The following is an 18399-nucleotide window of genomic DNA, read 5'->3' as shown; positions in this document are numbered from 1 at the left end:
AGAGACACATTGATCTGCACGGGAGCCCCCTCTGGGCTTACCCTTCTGTGGACATCATTTATATAGATTTTTAATACACGCTAGTGCTAGCCAGGCAGAGCTAAATCGTAACCTCTCTTCAGTAAATGCCCCAGTTGTTTGGAGTGAAAATGGTTTAGATTAGCCCGCGGGCACTCTGACAAAGGTCGGGAGGGAGTTGAAAGAACTTGCCAACCCCATTAGCATTTTTTTTTCTTTTTTCCAGTAGCATTAAAAATATGTTTGCTCAAAACACAGAGAGATGAAAAACTCCTGACAGCCCGTTCCTCTTTAAAGGAAAAAAGCAAAGTTTACTTCTCTGGCAAATATACCAATTAAGAGGAGGCTGTGTTGTGACTGATGCCTGAGCAATTAATGCCTCACTGAGCGTGATGCTAGATGCTTCTGTGAAAGACTCTTGGCCAGAGGTTGCTGCAGCCACACCTTGTAGAAAAAAAAATCCCTCTCCGCACTTCCTGTGTCACACACACACACACACACACACACATGCCACAGGCATACACACACGCACACACACACGAACACACACACACGCACACACATACACACACACATGCACACACACACAGAAGAGAAACAAATGGAAATATTTTTGCTTTGCATCTTCCAGGGTTACGTTGGAAGGATTCACTTGATAGGAAGATCCGACCTTTCAAAATCCTGGGGGGATTTCATACTTGCCTCGTTTGAAAGCAAGCTCCATTTTCCGTGAGATATTTTTAGCACGAGTATCCCCTGCTGTCCTATTCCCTTACAGCATGCCATTAGGTCTTGAGGCCCTTCCAAGCAGGACACGTGATTTCTAAGCATCTCTTCTAAGTGACTAGTCTTAAGGAGTCGGGGGATACTAGAATCTTTCCTCCCCGTACTAGACCCTTAAATACAAAAGACCTCAAAGTCCTGCCTGAACCCTGGCCTTCTTATTGATAGGATGTGAAAATGCGTTACAGCTGGTTTTTTTTTTTTTCTCTAAGAGGTCAGCTTGGCGGAGCTCACTGAGTGACCTCAGCAACGGAGATATTTTCAGCCTTGCAGCCGCCTATGTAAATATAAAAATGTATTAGGCTGCAGAACTGCATGCGTGGGAAGAGAACAACCGCACCATTGAAGGGAGATCGCAGGGAACACTGGTGTCACTCACATGGGTTTGGTTAACGCCTGCATACTTTGAATAAATCATTTAAATTCACGAGACTCCGAGTTGTGGCTAAGTCCATTTCATTTCTCGAATTTACGAGCTACGCAAAGGAAAACCCCAATCACTTAGTGAGGTGTCTAGCAAAATTTCCTTCAGGAAGTGTTGATACATTTTAAAGATAACCTTTTTCCGGCAGTCTTATCGGCACCCACATTTGCCTGGGGCAAAAAAAAAAGTCACTGTGAAGTCAGAGATTTTGTTGTTTTTATTTGGAGAGGAGCAATTTCTCTGACTGTCTGAGTGGAAACCGTCTCTTCATTCTGATCTCCGCCACTGGAGTTAAGGAGGCTGAGTGCAGCAAACAGGAAACGCGCTCTTGAGATGAATTGAGAAGCACTGTCCTGGCAAAAGGCTTTCATATCCCTCCGTGTGTTCGTTTTCAGTGGATCAGATCTTTCCCATCTCTGCATCCAAGCTATTTGGCCGTGATCAGATGATCAGAGCTCAAGGAAGTGATTGGAGAGCGAGCTGGCCGCAGCTGCAATGTAGGCTGTTTCCAGGGACAAGGAGCCACTGTTTTTGAAACATAGCATCAACATAGAAGTTATTCCGTAGGCTCCAGGATGCAGGGATGGGCTGCACTGCCAGCATTGTTCTGCTTCAAGCTTTTCGTTCTGTGGTCCAGAGGAGCTGTCCACACATTTGTAGACGACGCCAGGAGGAACCGTCCCATGAAATTTTGCCTCTGGAAAGTGACGATGAAATGAGTAGACCCAGAACGCTCATCATAATGGTATGCTACCCGTGGCAGAACAGCGTCACTGACTGGGCTATTATTAAAGAAGTGAGGTTGCGAGAAGTGGTGGTTTGAATGTTCAGCTTTAGAGTAAGATGTATGTGACCTACACTTTACTACTACGCTTTTCTGTTTGGGGGAACGCTTTCACCACTGTTTCTCTCATTGAAAGAGCTGGTTTCCTTTCTCTTAGATCTGTCATAAGTGCGTGCAGTTGAACAGTCTAATAGAAAGTTTTTTTCTCCCTAGTATTTTGCATGCTATTCTTAACTTTGGTGCAGAAAGAGATTCTGGAGTTTGGTTTAGTTAAGTGGATTTTATTTTGTGACTTTCATTTGAGAAAAAAAAACAACTCAAATTGTTTTTGTTTTTATGCCACATATAATCTCTCCAGTTGTTTATTTAGATGTTGGCAGTTTGGTCTCTAACTTTAAGGTATTTGAGACACTTATTTTCTGACTCTACAAAGGAAGTGCCTTTCAAAAATACTTTACTTACTGTAAAGTCAGGATGAAGTTTTTGAAAATTCCGTGGGATGCATGGTGTTTTCATTAGAAAGATATTTCTTATCACTTGTCAAAGTACAATTTTGTCTATTCTTTGTTATAGACAACGTTGATTCTCTGTGCATGAGTCTTATTGGCAAGAATGAAGTGAGGGGAGAAAATCTTTTTACTTAAGGTTCAGGGAGAGATCTGCTTAGTCACTGAAATCTCGTGTTCGGATGGATGCTAAAGTTTCCCAAAGTGGGGAGGCATTGGTGTCTGGGTGGTTTCCGTACAATCGACATTTTTCTTTTAGATTTCAATGTTCAGATGTCAAGGATGTAGTAAATAATGAATGAAAAATACCTGTTACACTAAAAACTAAAAGTTTTTAAATGAATGTCATTGGCTTGGGCCATGCCCTAAGTGACAGAACATTGAGTTATAGCATTCTGTACCTACTTCTTCACATTATTAAGTTTTCAAAGGTAAAGCTGGTCTTGAACTCTAGGAAAATAATTATCCCTAAGAGGAAATATTAGAAATAATTTAGTATTCATAATTCCTATAATTCTGACAAATTACATCTAAGAGAATTTGAGATGCTCTTTCTCCAAGTTTCTCTGGTTAATAACACTAATGCTTTCTATAGTTATGTGTATTGTTTATACCATCTTGATCACTCAACAATTTTTTCCCTGATTTTATTCAGAAATTTGCAATGCTCTAACCTTATATTTTATATGATCATTTTAATTCTTGCAGTATCTTTATTGATACAAAGTAAGGAATGTTGAATTTACTGATGCAGAAAGAGCTTTTACATTAGGTTGAATATCTCATTTATACCACATAGCAGCTAAATATCAGTGTCTCGAGTCACACCTAGGTCAGTTATTTCAAAAGCTAGTTTATTTTGCACTTGAAACACACAAGGAAATAATGATGAAGCTAAATTTTTATGAGAAACCTGATGGTTTTCTTGGACTACTCCACGCTCAATATATGCTTACACAGAGTGATGGGTACATTTTGAGAGTTTGCCCTAGGTTATTTCATAATCACATAGCTATTTTGCTGTTAGTGCACTAAAATATGGACCAATACTGTCCTAAGTACTTAGAATTTACCAATGAACAAGTTGCAGGGGTATTTTTTCTCTTTAATTTTTATTTTATTAAGACACCATGATTCACAAAGCTGTATATGACAGAATTGTTTCAGACATACAATGTTGCAATATCGATTCCACCATCAGTGTCCCCAAGGTCCCTGTTATCCCCCCCCTCTTGGCAGACATATATCGAATTTATTTCATATTACTTGCTCCAACAAATCTTAAAGAAATGGAAAATGGAATTATCACAAGATAAATCAACAAAAGTTATTTTTAATGATTAATGCTGTGATTTTAACCTGTGTAAATAAGGAAATTCAAATCATTCAATACTATATAGTAAGTTGCCTATTCTCATTTCCATAACTATGTTTTCAACTCTAGCATCTAAAGCATATTAAGTTGCAGAGTTTTAAATGTAAATAGACAGGCATTTTTTTACATGTTGTTATGGAAATGCCTTCTTAGGGTTCTGAGGCTTATTTTACAAACTTAAGTCCCTGAAACTCATTCCTACCTTCTAAAATGGAAATTAGAACAGTTTGGTGTTTTTAAACAACTTTGCAGTTTTTCTTTATACCAATCCTTGGGCTCCTGGCCCCAAAGACTCCATATGAGAAAATCTAGAGTGGAACCCAGGAATCTGCACTTGTAGCAAGTACCTTCAGGTAGTTCTGATGGGGGGACACCTTGGATGATGCTCTGGAGAAATGCAACTCTGGACATGAGTCAACAGTGTGACTCCCTGACCTTCTTCATCTCGATATGCTAAACATCCCAGTCTGGCGCCAAACTTCCAAACAAACTGATCTTACTTCCTATCACTTTCCTATCGGCCTTTAGTCACAGTGCTTGCATATCATCTGTGTGTGTCAGACTGGAGACTCCAGAGCCCAAAACTCTTGGGAGGAACTCTGACTTTATCACTATCTGCTGGGTGATCTTCTGCTTACTGCTTACTGTCTCTGGGCCTCTTATTTTTCTCTGTATTGGGAAACTAGTATTTTCACCTATGCTGAGTTGTCACCAGGCTGTAATAAAGTAAGATCGATGAGCGATGCCGAGGTTAAGATCTGATCATCTTTGTGGATGTTGAGTCGGGATCCAGGGGCCTCTTCACTGAAAAAAGCACTGTCTGAGGAAAGACTCAAGGAAAGGAGGTGATGAAGGGAGCCAGGGTAATCTCTGTGGGGAATTGGGCCAAAGGAGCAGCCAGGATGAAAAGGCTTATAGGGAAAGAAGTTTGGAATGTGTAAGAAATAGTATAGAGACCAGCAAGTTAGGGGAGGAAGAGAGTGAGTCGGGGAGATTGTGGAGCACAGAGAGGGTTAGATTGGCAGGTAGCAGCAAGGCACAATGGTGATGGACTTAAGTGAAAGACTGAAACCAGAGTATCAGTTCGAGAGTCCCAACTCTTCCACTTGCCCATAGCACACTCTTCACAAACCACCTGTCCTTCGCCCGAAATGTAGCTTCTTTCATGAAAGGTTATTCTTAGAGTGCAGAGAGTTTACAGTCACAAAGAATTTATAACTGTAGTGAATAAGCTCCATGTTAACTCTGAACTCATTCATCTGAGCAAGGAGAAACAGGATCTCCAGAGACAGCATTTGAAGAACTGAAGGCGGGTGATCATGAGGTAGGGAGCTATTGCGATGATCTAAGCCAAAGACCTGGATGGCTGCTGTTGGGGGTCACAAGAAGTGGTCGGATGTGGAGAACTTTCTACCCACTCTGTTTTCTTCAAAGTTGGATATAAGCTGTGAGATAAATCAGGGAGGAGCTTAGAGCATACATCATTTTCTTTGTGTATTTGTTTTCTGAGTTTTCACCACCAGAAGACTAAATTTCCTTGTGGGGGAATTGGTGAGAGAATTTAAATGTGCTCTGATTCATGCTCTGTTTGAAATGCCTGCTAGTGTATACATGGAGATTTCCAATCACTGTATCACTGTAATCCTGTTGTTCATCGATGTACTCGAGCGGGCACCAGTAATGTCTCCATTGGTCCCAGCCCTGAGATTTTAGCAGCCTCTCCTTACTCGTTTTTCCCAATGATTGGAGGCTCTTTTCAGGATCAGGGGGATGACACCTGTTATTGTTACTGGGTTTGGTATATTGAATATGCCATGGAGAGTTTGCCAGCCTCTTCCATGCAAAGTAAAAATAAAATGGCAAATTTCCACCTTACAAGATGTTTCATATCTCCACTTCTGAGTTTCAAGGAACAGAAGAGACGTAAATCCCTAGAACAACATAGATGCCCATTGATGTATGAATAGACGATCCCTTTATCTAATTTCCTATGACATTAACAGAGTGCAACCATTTGAAGTCAATGATATCTTGAGCAAGTTTTAATTGTTTACTTTACTGTGGGTATGTTTTTCTTATCTTACTAGAAAATGGAACATGGCATATAAGTGGGTACCAAGGTGTGGCAGCATTTACTCCAGGGATTCCCAGCACAATTCCTTTCATAGACTAAAATCTTAATCTAAATCAAATGGGCGATTTGCAGTTTTTAAGCAGTGGGACTGAGCTATGAAAAGTCCAGTTGATGGTGCAGCCCCCTTAACTCCTACTTGAAATGCCCAAGGAAAAGTTAAGAATGGAGACAGCATAGTGATAAACTCAAGGGCTCATCTGTCAATATTTTTAACTAAAACATTTATTAGACCACTGTGATTTACAAAAGTGGAATTGTTGAGTCAAGTTGGGGCTCAATTGTGAATTTACTGAGTACTCGCCACACTGCTTTCTGTAGTAGTTGGACCAGCAGTGGATGAAGGTTCCTTTTCGCACATATGTCATTGACTGTTGATATTCTTTGGAAGGCTTATGGCAACTCATGGTCTCATTCTGGATAGTAGTTCCAGAGTCTCCTTACTTTAGTCCAGATTCTGAGTCTTTTCTTACCTAGCTTTAGGTCCACATACTTGTGGTTTGGCTCTGTCATCCAAACTGTACCGGCTTTTTAAATATAAAAATAAACTCTTGTGGGTCCTTGGATTTTACAAGGGACACATGATTTCTAACATCTGAGACTATTATAGTGTCCAATTAAAATGATTTTACATGTAACTGGTAAAAATGAACAGCTCTTCAAATTCTAATTTCTCTCTCACTCAAATTGCTCTAATGGGACAATTTGCAAAATATTTTTCTAATTTTTTTCTTAATAGCACATTTTGATTGTAATCCAAACATGAAAGCTTGTAACTATCTCGCAGTGATTCAATAAATTTTTTTTTAAAAAAAGCACATTTGTTAAAGGCCTCACACATTCTCTAACTGATGTCAATGCTCTGTTTTCTGGTGAATATCTATAATTTCCTAAACTACATATTCATCTCAAACCTTACATGTTGACTTCCTCTTAAAGGAGCTCTTTTCTTACTACACTCTGCCTCCCCCTCCCCTCAAAAAAAGAAGAAAGAGGAGGAGGAGGAGGAGGAGGAGGAGGAGGAGGAGGAGGAAGAGGAGAAGGGACAATATATAACTCACAATGTTTTAAATGTTACAATGTACCCTATCCTGGGAAAGCCTACCCAACTGCCCTCTTAAGAATGTAGACACAATGAAATGAAATTTCTGTTTTGCATCTTTTACCTTGTTTTGTTCTTTTGCTTAACTTAATACCAAAGAACATTTGATTTTTCTGATAATCTTTTGTTCCCATGAGTGCCAAAATACTTGGGATCCAGTGATAAGCTGTATATTTGCAGTCAGGAGCCCCCATATCAAACATCTCATTTGATAAGTGGACACAGAACTGAACCCTATTGATTCATTTCCCTGCATGTGAAATATGACCTTCTATCTATCCTGTTTTTTGGAAGCACCAGAGTGGAATCACTTAATAAACTAGAGAGGATTAGTTGTACTAGGATTGAGCCGTACTGGTGGGACCAAGTATCTTGTAGAAGCAGATTGTCCCTCCTCCTCCTCTTCTTCCTTTTCCTCTTCCTTCTATTTTTTTGGGAGGGTGGGAGGCAGAATGTAGTAAGAAAAGAGCTCCTTTAAGAGGAAGTCAACATTTAAGGCTTGAGATGAATACATAGTTTAGAAAATTACAGACATTCACCAGAACACAGAGCATTGACATCAGTCAGAGAATGTGTGAGGCTTCAGTACCCATTGGTTAACGTCCCTTGCATTGTACACGGGCTGTGTACATACCCTGAATTTCCTCCATACCCACTACCAAAGGGTGAAGCAGGAGAGACCCAGTGGAATCAGTGTGGATAGAAGAGGCACTCCAGGAAGGAGGGGGTGGCAAGCCACATTTGATTTGCTTCTTGGTCTTCAACAGCGCTCCATAGTTGGTAGCCCTCATGTACTGCAGAGTAATCCTTTCTTCCTGGCCAAGTCCTTGGGAACCTAGGATAAAGAAGGAAGGGATTAATATGCATGAAAACAATGTCCATATCTTTAGAACAGATTTGTTTGCATCACATGTTCTACACATAAGAATTGGAACCAGAAACTACTTAGAAGTAGTAACTACTTCAAAGGAAATGAATTTATATCTTTTCTTACTCAGATAAATAGTCTAATCTAATACAACGTTATTAGCAGAGACATTTTAATATGTCTGGCCTACTTTCATCTCTCTTTATTAGATGCATGAGGAAGAACCAACTTTAAATATTCTAAGTCCTGAGTGCATGTTCTTGTTTCGTTTCGAGTGCGGCTCAGTGGTGAATATAACCCATAAAAGATTCCCCTGGGAAAGGAAATCTGTGTAACTGAGTGCGATTTTAAATGATCCTTCTTAGATGGTAGAGCATGGGGCTTTAAAGCACGGAGAATATTTGGCAGCTATTTTTCCCTGTGATTTTGAGCTAAGTCTCAGAGCCACAGAAAATGGACAAATGAATTGAATGGCTCACCATGGGTCTAAGAATTAATTGAATGTGCTCTGGAGGTTTAGCAATTAGCAACACAAATCTTTGAGGCTAAGTCTACATTCAAATTATATCGGGTAGCAGTTCTTACAGTTACTCCTGTCATCTGTCTAATTCTCCAGATGACACCAAATGTAGGCCTAAGAAGGAAAAACAGCAAAAAGATAATGTCTGAAAAAATGTGTAGGGGGTCAAAGAAAAAGGGCAAAGGACTGAGTGTTTTTTATTTTTATGAGAAGACTTTGGATTTTAATCCCTCAATACTATATCTACTGCAGTTGTGCCCTACAGCTGAACTGTCTGGTGAATTGTGGGTGGTCTCTAGCATCATAGGACTCAAACAGCAACATTGGACTGGGCCCAAGCACTCACCTGTCTAGCCTGGTAGGCCATGTATTCCCAGAAAGTGCCCTTAGTCCTGTATAATATGTTTGGGAGACTCAAATTAAGCGGGGAGGTAAGTTTTAAAACTACTACAAATATAAAAAAAAAAAAACAGAAGTATATATGTATGGGAGAAGCAGGGGTTGGTGGTGGTATCTGCAGAAACTTACTCAGAAACAATTACAGATCCAAATAGAGATATAGTTAAAATATATTCTTTATTGTTTCAGACCATAGGCCTGGAGCAATAGCACAGCGGGGACGGTATTGGCCTTGCACGCAGCTGACCCAGGTTCAATCTGCGGCATCCCATACGGTCCCCACTGAGCACTGCCAGGAGTGATCCCTGAGTGCAGATCCAGGAGAAATCCCTGAGCATTGCCAGGTGTGATGCAAATAATAATAATAATGATAATAAATAAATAAAAACTTTTGATCACACTATCCATTTAAAGTCAGTGTCAGCTGCGTGACTTCTTATAGCCTAGTTCTCCCTCTCAGAGAATCTGGCAAGGTACTGAGAGCATCCTGCCCACATGGCAGAGCCTGGCAAGCTCTCTGTGGTGTATTCGATATGCCAAATACAGTAACAATGATGGGTCTCATTCCTCTTACCCTGAAAGAGCCTCCAATGCAGTACCGCTGGGAAGAACGAGTAAGGAGAGACTGCTAAAATCTCAGGGCTAGGATGAATGGAGATGTTACTGGTGCCCGCTCCAGAAAATCGGTGATCAATGGGATAACAGTGATGACAGTGATACAGTGATTTGTTTCAGATCAATATATATATATATATATATATACATATATATATATATCCAAGTGGAATTTATGTTTCTCCAGCATCACACACATTGATGGAAAACATCTGAAATAAATACCAATAGCAACAGTACATCTCCATTCAATACCAGCTAGGATCATTGTTGCATCAATTCCAAAAGTTTAAGAAACAGGAAATCTACTTCTCATACAAAGATATTCCAAAACATTCAATCCTAGAACCTCTGTCTGCTTAAAGTTACTACATCCCAGAACCAATACTTTATATTTTAAACAAACCCCTCAACTGTCCAATTAAGCTAGCTCTGTCCTTTATTATGAATAAAATGGAGTTCAAGTTTCACTTAGTTTGCCAGAGTAAATTAAAAATAACGTCCAAGCAGACCTTTATTCAGTACACTCAGATATCTACTATACGACATGTACAGAGCTGTCTTGTGAGCTAAATTCCTCCTGATATGAAGTGGAACCTTGTGGCACTTACAATGCTGCTCTAAGTGCCCTTTAATATACCTTTTTAGTTCCAGCCCGAGATTATTTTTTGTTTTGTTTTGGGTTTGGGGTTTTTTTTTGGCTGTTTGGGTCACACCTGACAATACTCAGAGGTTAGTCCTGGCTCTGCACTCAGAAATTAGTTGTTTAGTGTTCAGGGAACAGTATAGAATGCTGGGGATCAAACCCAGGTCAGCTGCATGCAAGGCAAATGCTTTACTTTGCACCAGCTCCCAGCCTGTGTTCTTAAAAAAACACATTGGAAGGAAAATTTAAAGCCATGTACTTACTCTACCAACTAAAATTTTGTGGTTTGGGGTCCACACTCAGCAGTGCTCAGGGCTTAACCTCCTGACAGGGCTCAGAGGATCATATGGAGTGCCAGGGATTGAACCTGGGTTGGCTGCATGCAAGGCAAGTGCCCTACTCACTGTACTATTGCTCTGGCCCTTACCAAATAATATTTTTCATTTAAATTGTTGTTTTACCTTATTCTCTTTTTTCTGTCCTCACTGGATACAGAGTAGAAGTTGTCATCTTCTTAAGATGAGTCCTTCAATGAAAGTCTCAATAACTTAGTAGCTTTCTTGAACAATCTCAACAGCTTTCTCCTCTGGAGTTAAGTGATCTTGATTTTTTTTCTTAGAAGTCTTATTCTCTGATCTATATTATATTATCTTTGCTATATTCTCTTCCCAGTTCCACCTGATTCTAACACAGAACATTCTCTGGGAACTGATTCAGTAAGAGGAGAGCACTACTTCTCACTTCCGGAAACTTAATCTGTTTTTAGTGGTTGCTAACAAAGGAAAATAATAGTTTCACAGCCCATTTAACACAAAAATAAGTTGGCACAAATGGAACCAACTTGTCCATAGCTGGTTTATTCTCTAGATCTGGGCTAGAAAATTTGCCCTTCACAGGAGCATTTCCTAGGCTACCTTATTGATCTATTGACCTTTCTACTATTAGTTCATTTTTTTTATTTCCAAGGGATGCTTTACTTTTGCCCCACTAATTCTTTCCTTTCACCCCAACGCTGCAGAAAATTCAAGTTTTGACCTATATGCTCAGTGAGAATAGATTCATTTCCATGGTATCACTCATAAAGTAAAAGATAAGCAATGCGGAGGCCAGAGCTCAGACTTTCTGGATGGAATCAATCTTTCCCCTCTGGTTATCGAGGAATCTTGTGGGTGGGTGTGGGCCCACCATACCAAATTCCATGTTAAAGATGGAGTAAACACCTTGGCGAGGATCAAATGATATTTTCCCTACATGGATTCACTTTGGGAACACTAGTAATACTTTGTTCATTTAAACTCTGGACTTTGGGATTTTTTGAGATAAGCATTCAAGCTTTATTACTGTTTTGCTTTGAACATTGAATGGCTTGAATAATGACTTAAGTGCTAAAAATAGATTCTAAATGTATGTAACATTTGTTCGAAAGAGGAGGTGATAGTATAAAAAACTACAAAGTGAAAATGTGTAGTTATATAACTAGAAAAAGGGTGGACTGAACAATCCCATGGTGAGGCAAAAGTCCCTCAGCTTAAAAACAGATAATGAAGCATAGGGACAGGAGAGATATGACAGCAGAGAAGGCACTTGCGTTGTATGGGACCAACTCAGGTTCAGTCCCTGGAACCCCATAGAGTTCCCCAAGCTAACCAGGAGTGATCCCTGAACGCAGAGCTAAGACCAAGTCTTAAGGACATCTGGATGTGGCTCCAACCACCTCTACCCAGAAAAAAGAAACAAACTATTTGGGAGGGGGGGCATATAAGCAATAGGAAATTCTTAATGAGTTATTTTGTATTTTTCTCAGATCATTTCAAAAGCAACTGAGATTTTTCCTCTTGTCCCTAGAACATTCTTCTAGAATGGCTATATATTCTTATCAAGTTGGGAAATAAGTTTAAAAGAATAAAGTTTGTTAAATATATGTCACAAATACTTGCTAGCTATTTAGATTTTGTAAAGTGTACTTTGAGGGAGTAAAATCACTTGTGAAGTTATTCCGAAGTTGGTAAAACGTTTTCTGATAGAGTATGTTATTGAAGCAAGGTCAATTGGAACCAGCTGCTACTCAGAATCAATTCCTAGATTACACTTTTTTAAATATTAAAACAAAATTAATCCTGAGACTTAAACCTGAAAGCTTTGTAACTTTCCACATAGTGATTCAATAAAAGAATAAATTTTAAAAAATAAATAAAATAAAACAAAATTAATCAAGGGGCCAAGGATGTGGTCCAGTCAGTAGAGCACAGCATATGCTCAATATTCAAAACATATTTAAGGGCCCTCGGTCCAATTCTTGGCTTTTTTTCCACCAGCAAGACACAGGGTGAGACCCTATATGGTCTGGACCCTACAACAATAACAAGAGCAGCATTAAAAATAAAACAAAAAACCAAACAACAAAAACCAAGTCATTTGCTACGTTACAAGTAGTGTAGAGGGGAGGTGAGGGGGGCAGGGTATCCATTAATGGGAAGATATGGGGGAAATTCTAAAATTTACCTTTTTTTAAATCATGTCCCATTCTTCTAGGATGACTATATATCCTTATGAAATTGACAAATACTGTAGCACTGCCTACTAAATATAAAAAATAAAAATGCAAACACAAAAACTATCTACAATTTGGTGTCCCTTGTGACAGATGCTGGTCCCACTCAGTGCATTGAGTGTCCAGTGGGGGACTGCCGTCCTCGGCTAGGTGATCTTGCCGCCCACCTCAGAGTGTTGGAAACTCCACGTCCATTTCAAGATGACCCACAGGCAATTTCAGACCAATATTTCTTTCTATGCTGCTTTGTTTTATAGAGTCTCTATGTATATGGACATGTTGTGTGATACTCATGATCCAAAAATGAGTGAAAGGTTGCACACAAAACTCGGAAGATTTAAAGTCAGAGTTCATTGTAGAGGTAAAGTAGAAGGATCTGGGTCCCTCCCCAGATGTCCAGGCCTCTCCTTTACCCAGGAATGACATCACTAATCCTGTCCCTATCATTGCCCTGCCAGTGAATGACCTCCCTATCTTATCCCACACAATCTACAAGCCTCCCATGAATTACATACAGGTCCTGTCCCTAAATCAGTATCCTGTGGTGGACAAGAAATATATCTCTGTTACCTAAAGGAATTTTGAATACCAAACATGCTTATGTAGGGCTTAGCAGGAAAAGAATAGTCTAATAAAAAATATGAGGGTGTCTGATGTCAGATTTATGCCACTTCAAAAATAGTAGACTTTGAAAGAATTTTTTGTGTTTTCTAAATTTTATCTGATTTGATTTCTCAAAGTGCTGTTGATAATTATTTCTCAACCTTTCTCTAACTGTGGCCCCCTTCCAACCACATCTCTTTCCTGTTACCCCCAGTCCTACTATTTGATCCCCTCTCTCATGCCATGGTCTTCCATTATTGCAATTAAAAAAAAAATTGTGTCCCCCCCCACACCCAGACTATCCTAGGACCATGTGGCCCGAGATAGAAAGATGCTACTATAGATTGTCAAAACAGAGAAAAAATACAAGTTCACTCAGGGAAGGAGCACTTTTTCATTTATAAAATGAGAAGAATGCCTACTGCCCACCTGTGTCATAGAAAGTAATGGCTTCCTTATGTTGTGTTAATTCTAGGATGACATTTTGGTATGCATGGCTGTTCTTCTATCCTCCAGCCAGGAACAAACTAGACCATTAAGCGAAACATCAGGTCCACAAAAGTTATTAAAAATGAATTCAGTGAAGCCAGTGAACTAAATAGATGACAGTACCCAAATGAGAACCACTGGAATAAACACATAAAGCAAAATGTAGAGATAAGGATCAAGGACAAAGAGAGAAGTGAGAATATAAGGCTCACTGAGCAGGAAGTGAAGTGAAATGTAAAATGCTTTTTCCCTCTCAAACCAAAGTAGCTCGGGGCTGTCAAAGTGTCCTTTATTTAAGACTTGCTTTTAAATCAGTCTGCTATATGCTTCTAAGACAACACAATATCGTAATCTGTGTCATTCTACTTATTCTTTGTTTCCTTAAATTTTTTTTGTAATTGCTTCCATATTTGTCCCATGTTTATCCATGTTGTTGAAAAAGAATGCCAAAAGTGTTGAGTTAAACATTGTATAGCTCCAAAAAAAAAAAATGTATACACCCATGTTCTTCTATTAGACCTGAAAGTTGGGTGGAGTCTGAGAAATCTGTAACTGATAGAAGAGAGTTGACATTATGTCTTTGTTTCTTTTTAAATTTTTTTATTGAATCACTGTGAGAACAGATACAAAGCTTCCCAGTCTAAGTCTCAGTCATACAATGATCAAACACCCATCCCCTCACCAGTGCACACCCTCCACCACCAAGAACCCCAGTATATCCCCCATTCTAACCCTCCCCCCGCCTATGTGGCAGATGATTTCCACCTTACTCTCTCTCTGCTTTGATCACATTCAATATTTCAACAAAAGATCCACGATTATTATTTGGAATTTTCCCCAACATTCAGACCTGCTGAAAAGGTATCATTAGATAATTTGTTTTCTATTACTGATATGAAGAGCATTTTGGATTTCTAATATTTTAGTAATAAGTGTGGAGGGATTTCTGCCAAAAGCCACTGGGTTCCAAAATTGGTTTGTATGCCTCTGGGATGATGGCTGTTCAGTAGCCAGGAGCCATTCATGGGCGGCAACTCGGGGCCCCATCGGGGCGGGGAGAGGGGCTTGTTCCACCCGCCCCCATCCCATGAAGCCCTGTATATTGCTGCTCTCTCTTTAGTTTTGGGCAGGGGCAGATGCTAGATTGTTTATTTTCTATTGCTCACTTTGTATATCAGGAAAGGTTGTGCAGCCTCATAAGTGGCCACACACTTCAGATGAATAGTCCTGTAGTCACATGCCAGAGCCATGCTTGTAGAAGTTCATGGTCGCCAGGATTCCATCTGGGGAAGGCAGGGAGACTGCATCTGCTCCAGCTGGGCATCCTGGAGCAATATCGGCTCAGTATGGAGCGCAGAGAATTCTCCGGTGTAGTGGTGCCCACCAGGTTTCTTCACTGCTAAGTGTGGCAAGATGGCGCCGGGGGTGGGTTGAGGGCATGACTTCCAGCATCAGGGGTGGGCTGGGAGCCGGGATGGAACTTCCCGGTTCCAGCACCACCATGCGGTTTAGAGGAATAGTCCTGTGGCCACATACTGGAGCCATGTTTGTAGAAGCTCATGGGTCACTGGGATTCCATCTGGAGAAGGCGGGGAGACTGCACCTTGTCCATCTGGGGGTCCTGGAGATATCGGCTCAGTATGCAGCCCGAAGAATTCTCCGGTGTTGTGGTGCCCGTCAGATTTCTTCACTGCTGAGTGCCGACATTAAATCTTTGGAGCATGAAGTCTACTGAAGATTTTTCTTTTAATTGATAGATAAACAAGCCAGTGAACATTTTTAGAAATGTTGTTTTGGTGAAAGTCCTAGATTACTTATTTATAAAATAAGGAGGAAAGAGTCTCATTGCAAAGTCCTTTGGGGCCTTGAGGATTCCCTTAGCCTCAGAGCCTGACCTGGTTGGGTTATCTTACACTTAGATTCAGAATCTTTGTGGTTTAAGAAATCCAGCTCAAAGTTCCTGGTACTTCTCTTTAGGGGCCACATGGGAATTTTTCAGTCAGTAAATAAACTAAACATATCATTTTCTGTTAGCTTTCTCTTTGCTGTATTTGCTTCGCACACGCTTGATTTCCCAGAAAATGGACCCTTTTCCATGCACAATCATGGTCAGACTTCACCATTGTTTTAATTTCCCAGGAGTTACTTGATTGCATACTTAAAGATCTAAAATTTAGATGAATCCATTCAAAATTCAACTCAAAAATTAACGGATTATTCTGCAGATGTATGATGAATAGGGTTCAGAAAGCTATGGTTGAAAAGAGTGGAAACCAAGACAAAAATGAAGACTTTCAGATCACCCTCCTCCTCAGGATTTTGTTTTCCTTCATCTTTCTCTCTTTTTCTCTCTCTCTTTCTTTCTTTCTTTCTTTCTTTCTTTCTTTCTTTCTTTCTTTCTTTCTTTCTTTCTTTCTTTCTTTCTTTCTTTCTTTCTTTCTTCCTTTCTTTCTCTATTTCTTTCTTTCTTTCTTCCTTTCTTTCTTTCTCTATTTCTTTCTTTCTTTCTCCTTTCTTTCTCTCTTTCTTTCTTTCTTTTCCTTTTTTTTTTCTTTAGTAAAGTAAGGTCAATTTTTCTTTATTTTATGTTTTGGTTTTGGGCCACACCCAGTGATGCTCAGGCTTTACTCCTGGCTCTTCATTCAGAAATTACTCCTGGGGACCATATGGGGGTGCTGGGGATAGAACCCGGGTTGGCCACATGCAAGGCCTTACCCACTTTACTATCTCTCCAGGTAGGTTTTTTTTTCATTTTTAAATTATTTTATTTTTTTTTAAAATTGAGTTAGTGTGAGATACACAGTTACAATGTTGTTCATGCTCAGGTTTCAGTCATACAATGTTCCAACACTCATCCCTCCACCAGTGTACATTTCCCACCACCAATGTCCCTAGTTTTCCTCCCACCACACCCCTCCCCTCCCCCAGCCTGTTTTAATGCTCTATCACTATAGCAGCCACTTTTCTTCTCTCTCTCTCTTTTTCGCTCTCTCTCTTTCACGCTCTCTCTTTTGCACTCTCTCTCTTTCTATCTCTCTGTGTCCTTTAGGGCATGATGGTTTTCCCATACAGATGGAGGTTGCTGTGTTTGTAATGCTTTCAGTACGCAGCTCTTATCCAAAGTGATCGTTTCCAACTATCACTGCCGTAGTGATTCCTTCTCTATCCCAACTGCCTTCTCTCTCAGCATAAAGGGAGAACACAGACTTGAAGAGCAAGCTGAAGCCTCTCAGGTTCTTAAAATTTTGAGGGGGAAGCAAATTTAAAGATAACATATGGTTAAATATGAGCCTTTACTTTTTACCAGGATATCTATTTTAGGGTGAGATTTCTGCCTTTAGAACCTTAAGGTAAATGACATGGAAAATTTACTCATGCTTGTTTATGATATCAATAAAATATAATCGACTATAAACCATGTTAATCTAGTTCCAAAGAAAATCATTATGTTCTGGTCAGACATGGCAATTTTTCGGCATCTTTAGATTGAGAATTATTCATCTCTGCCTCTGGCCTGCTGTATGGTAGCTATTCAGATTCCAAGGCTGTGTGAAGAGTTCTGTGATTCATGAATCAGACAGTCATCTAATTGACATCCCAAAGGAGAAAATACATTCTTAGGATTCCTAGAAAACAGGAGGAAAATAAACATTTCCATGCGGTTATCAAGGGGATTACATTCTGGAACTTCCAGTAGCAAGGAAGTAGAAATTTGATCTTCAATCTAATCAATCTTATCACACACCATGTGAGCACTCATTTGTGTCTTTAAAACATCATGGGTGATTCCAGTGCCATAGGCCTGGAATCTCATGAAGACCCTATGATGCCAGTGCAAGGGCGCCGGGGTTTTGTCAGATAAGGTGATCTTTCTGAATAGTGAAGGTAGAGAAGAGCGTTAGGATGAGGACTAGGTCCTCCTGGGGCTTTCCTGGCCTCCCACATCAGTTTTAGGCATTGGGACTATGCAAGGTCTTCCGAGATTTTGTAAACAAAAATTTGGAGGAAGAGAGATGAGGTATAGACTGAGAACTTGATGTTTTTACCAAAGAGCTGAAGGCGTCACACAGTCTGTTGTGCCCACTTGTGCTTTTATGAGGGGATGTTAATCAATTAGTTGAAATCTGCTATAGATAGTAAGTAATTACCCTCACTGGAAGCTGCAGCGGCATGATTAATAATATATCCCAATTTCCAAAAGTAGTATTTCACTCAGTCCTAAAACATGGCTCTTGAAAAGTAAGAAGCATTTGACAGGATAGACATGTATTTCTCTGAAAATATCCTGTGAGAAGAAAAGTACTTTTTTACCAAGTTACAAAGTTATTCATGATTGAGTTTCAGGTGTAAAAGGATCCACAAGCCCTTCACCAGTGTCCCCTTCCCTCCACGAATGTCCCCAGTTCCCCTCTCACCCCTGGCCCACCTCTGTGGCTGTTTTCCCCTTTTCTCTCTTTTCCTTTAAGACACTTTGTATCATGAAGTTTTGAATCATGAGAACAAATCAAATTTCCTCTTTAAGAAGGAAGAAAACTAGTTTGTGTTTACAAGTGAATTCTTAAAAAGAAACATGCTTTAGGCTGCA

General features: G+C 39.9%; 1 protein-coding gene across 8 annotated transcripts in view; it reads left to right on the top strand.

The window, feature by feature from the left end:
* The window catches only part of DOCK10 (dedicator of cytokinesis 10), a 314615-nt gene that overhangs the window by 68100 nt on the left and 228116 nt on the right, over positions 1–18399 (top strand). For 3 of the 8 annotated variants that reach the window (XM_055120246.1, XM_055120248.1, XM_055120245.1), the window contains exon 1: positions 1785–1970. The exons of 3 other annotated variants lie outside the window; for them this stretch is intronic. In XM_055120246.1, coding sequence (XP_054976221.1) covers positions 1809–1970 — 162 coding nt within the window. In that variant the 5' untranslated portion in view covers positions 1785–1808. Of the gene's footprint in view, positions 1–1783; positions 1971–18399 lie in introns of those variants that run through there. 2 more of the 8 variants (XM_055120251.1, XM_055120247.1) reach the window with 2 other exon arrangements.

Source organism: Sorex araneus, chromosome X (assembly GCF_027595985.1).
Source record: "Sorex araneus isolate mSorAra2 chromosome X, mSorAra2.pri, whole genome shotgun sequence".
NCBI lineage: Eukaryota > Metazoa > Chordata > Mammalia > Eulipotyphla > Soricidae > Sorex > Sorex araneus.
This window is presented reverse-complemented; position numbering and strand designations above follow the sequence as displayed.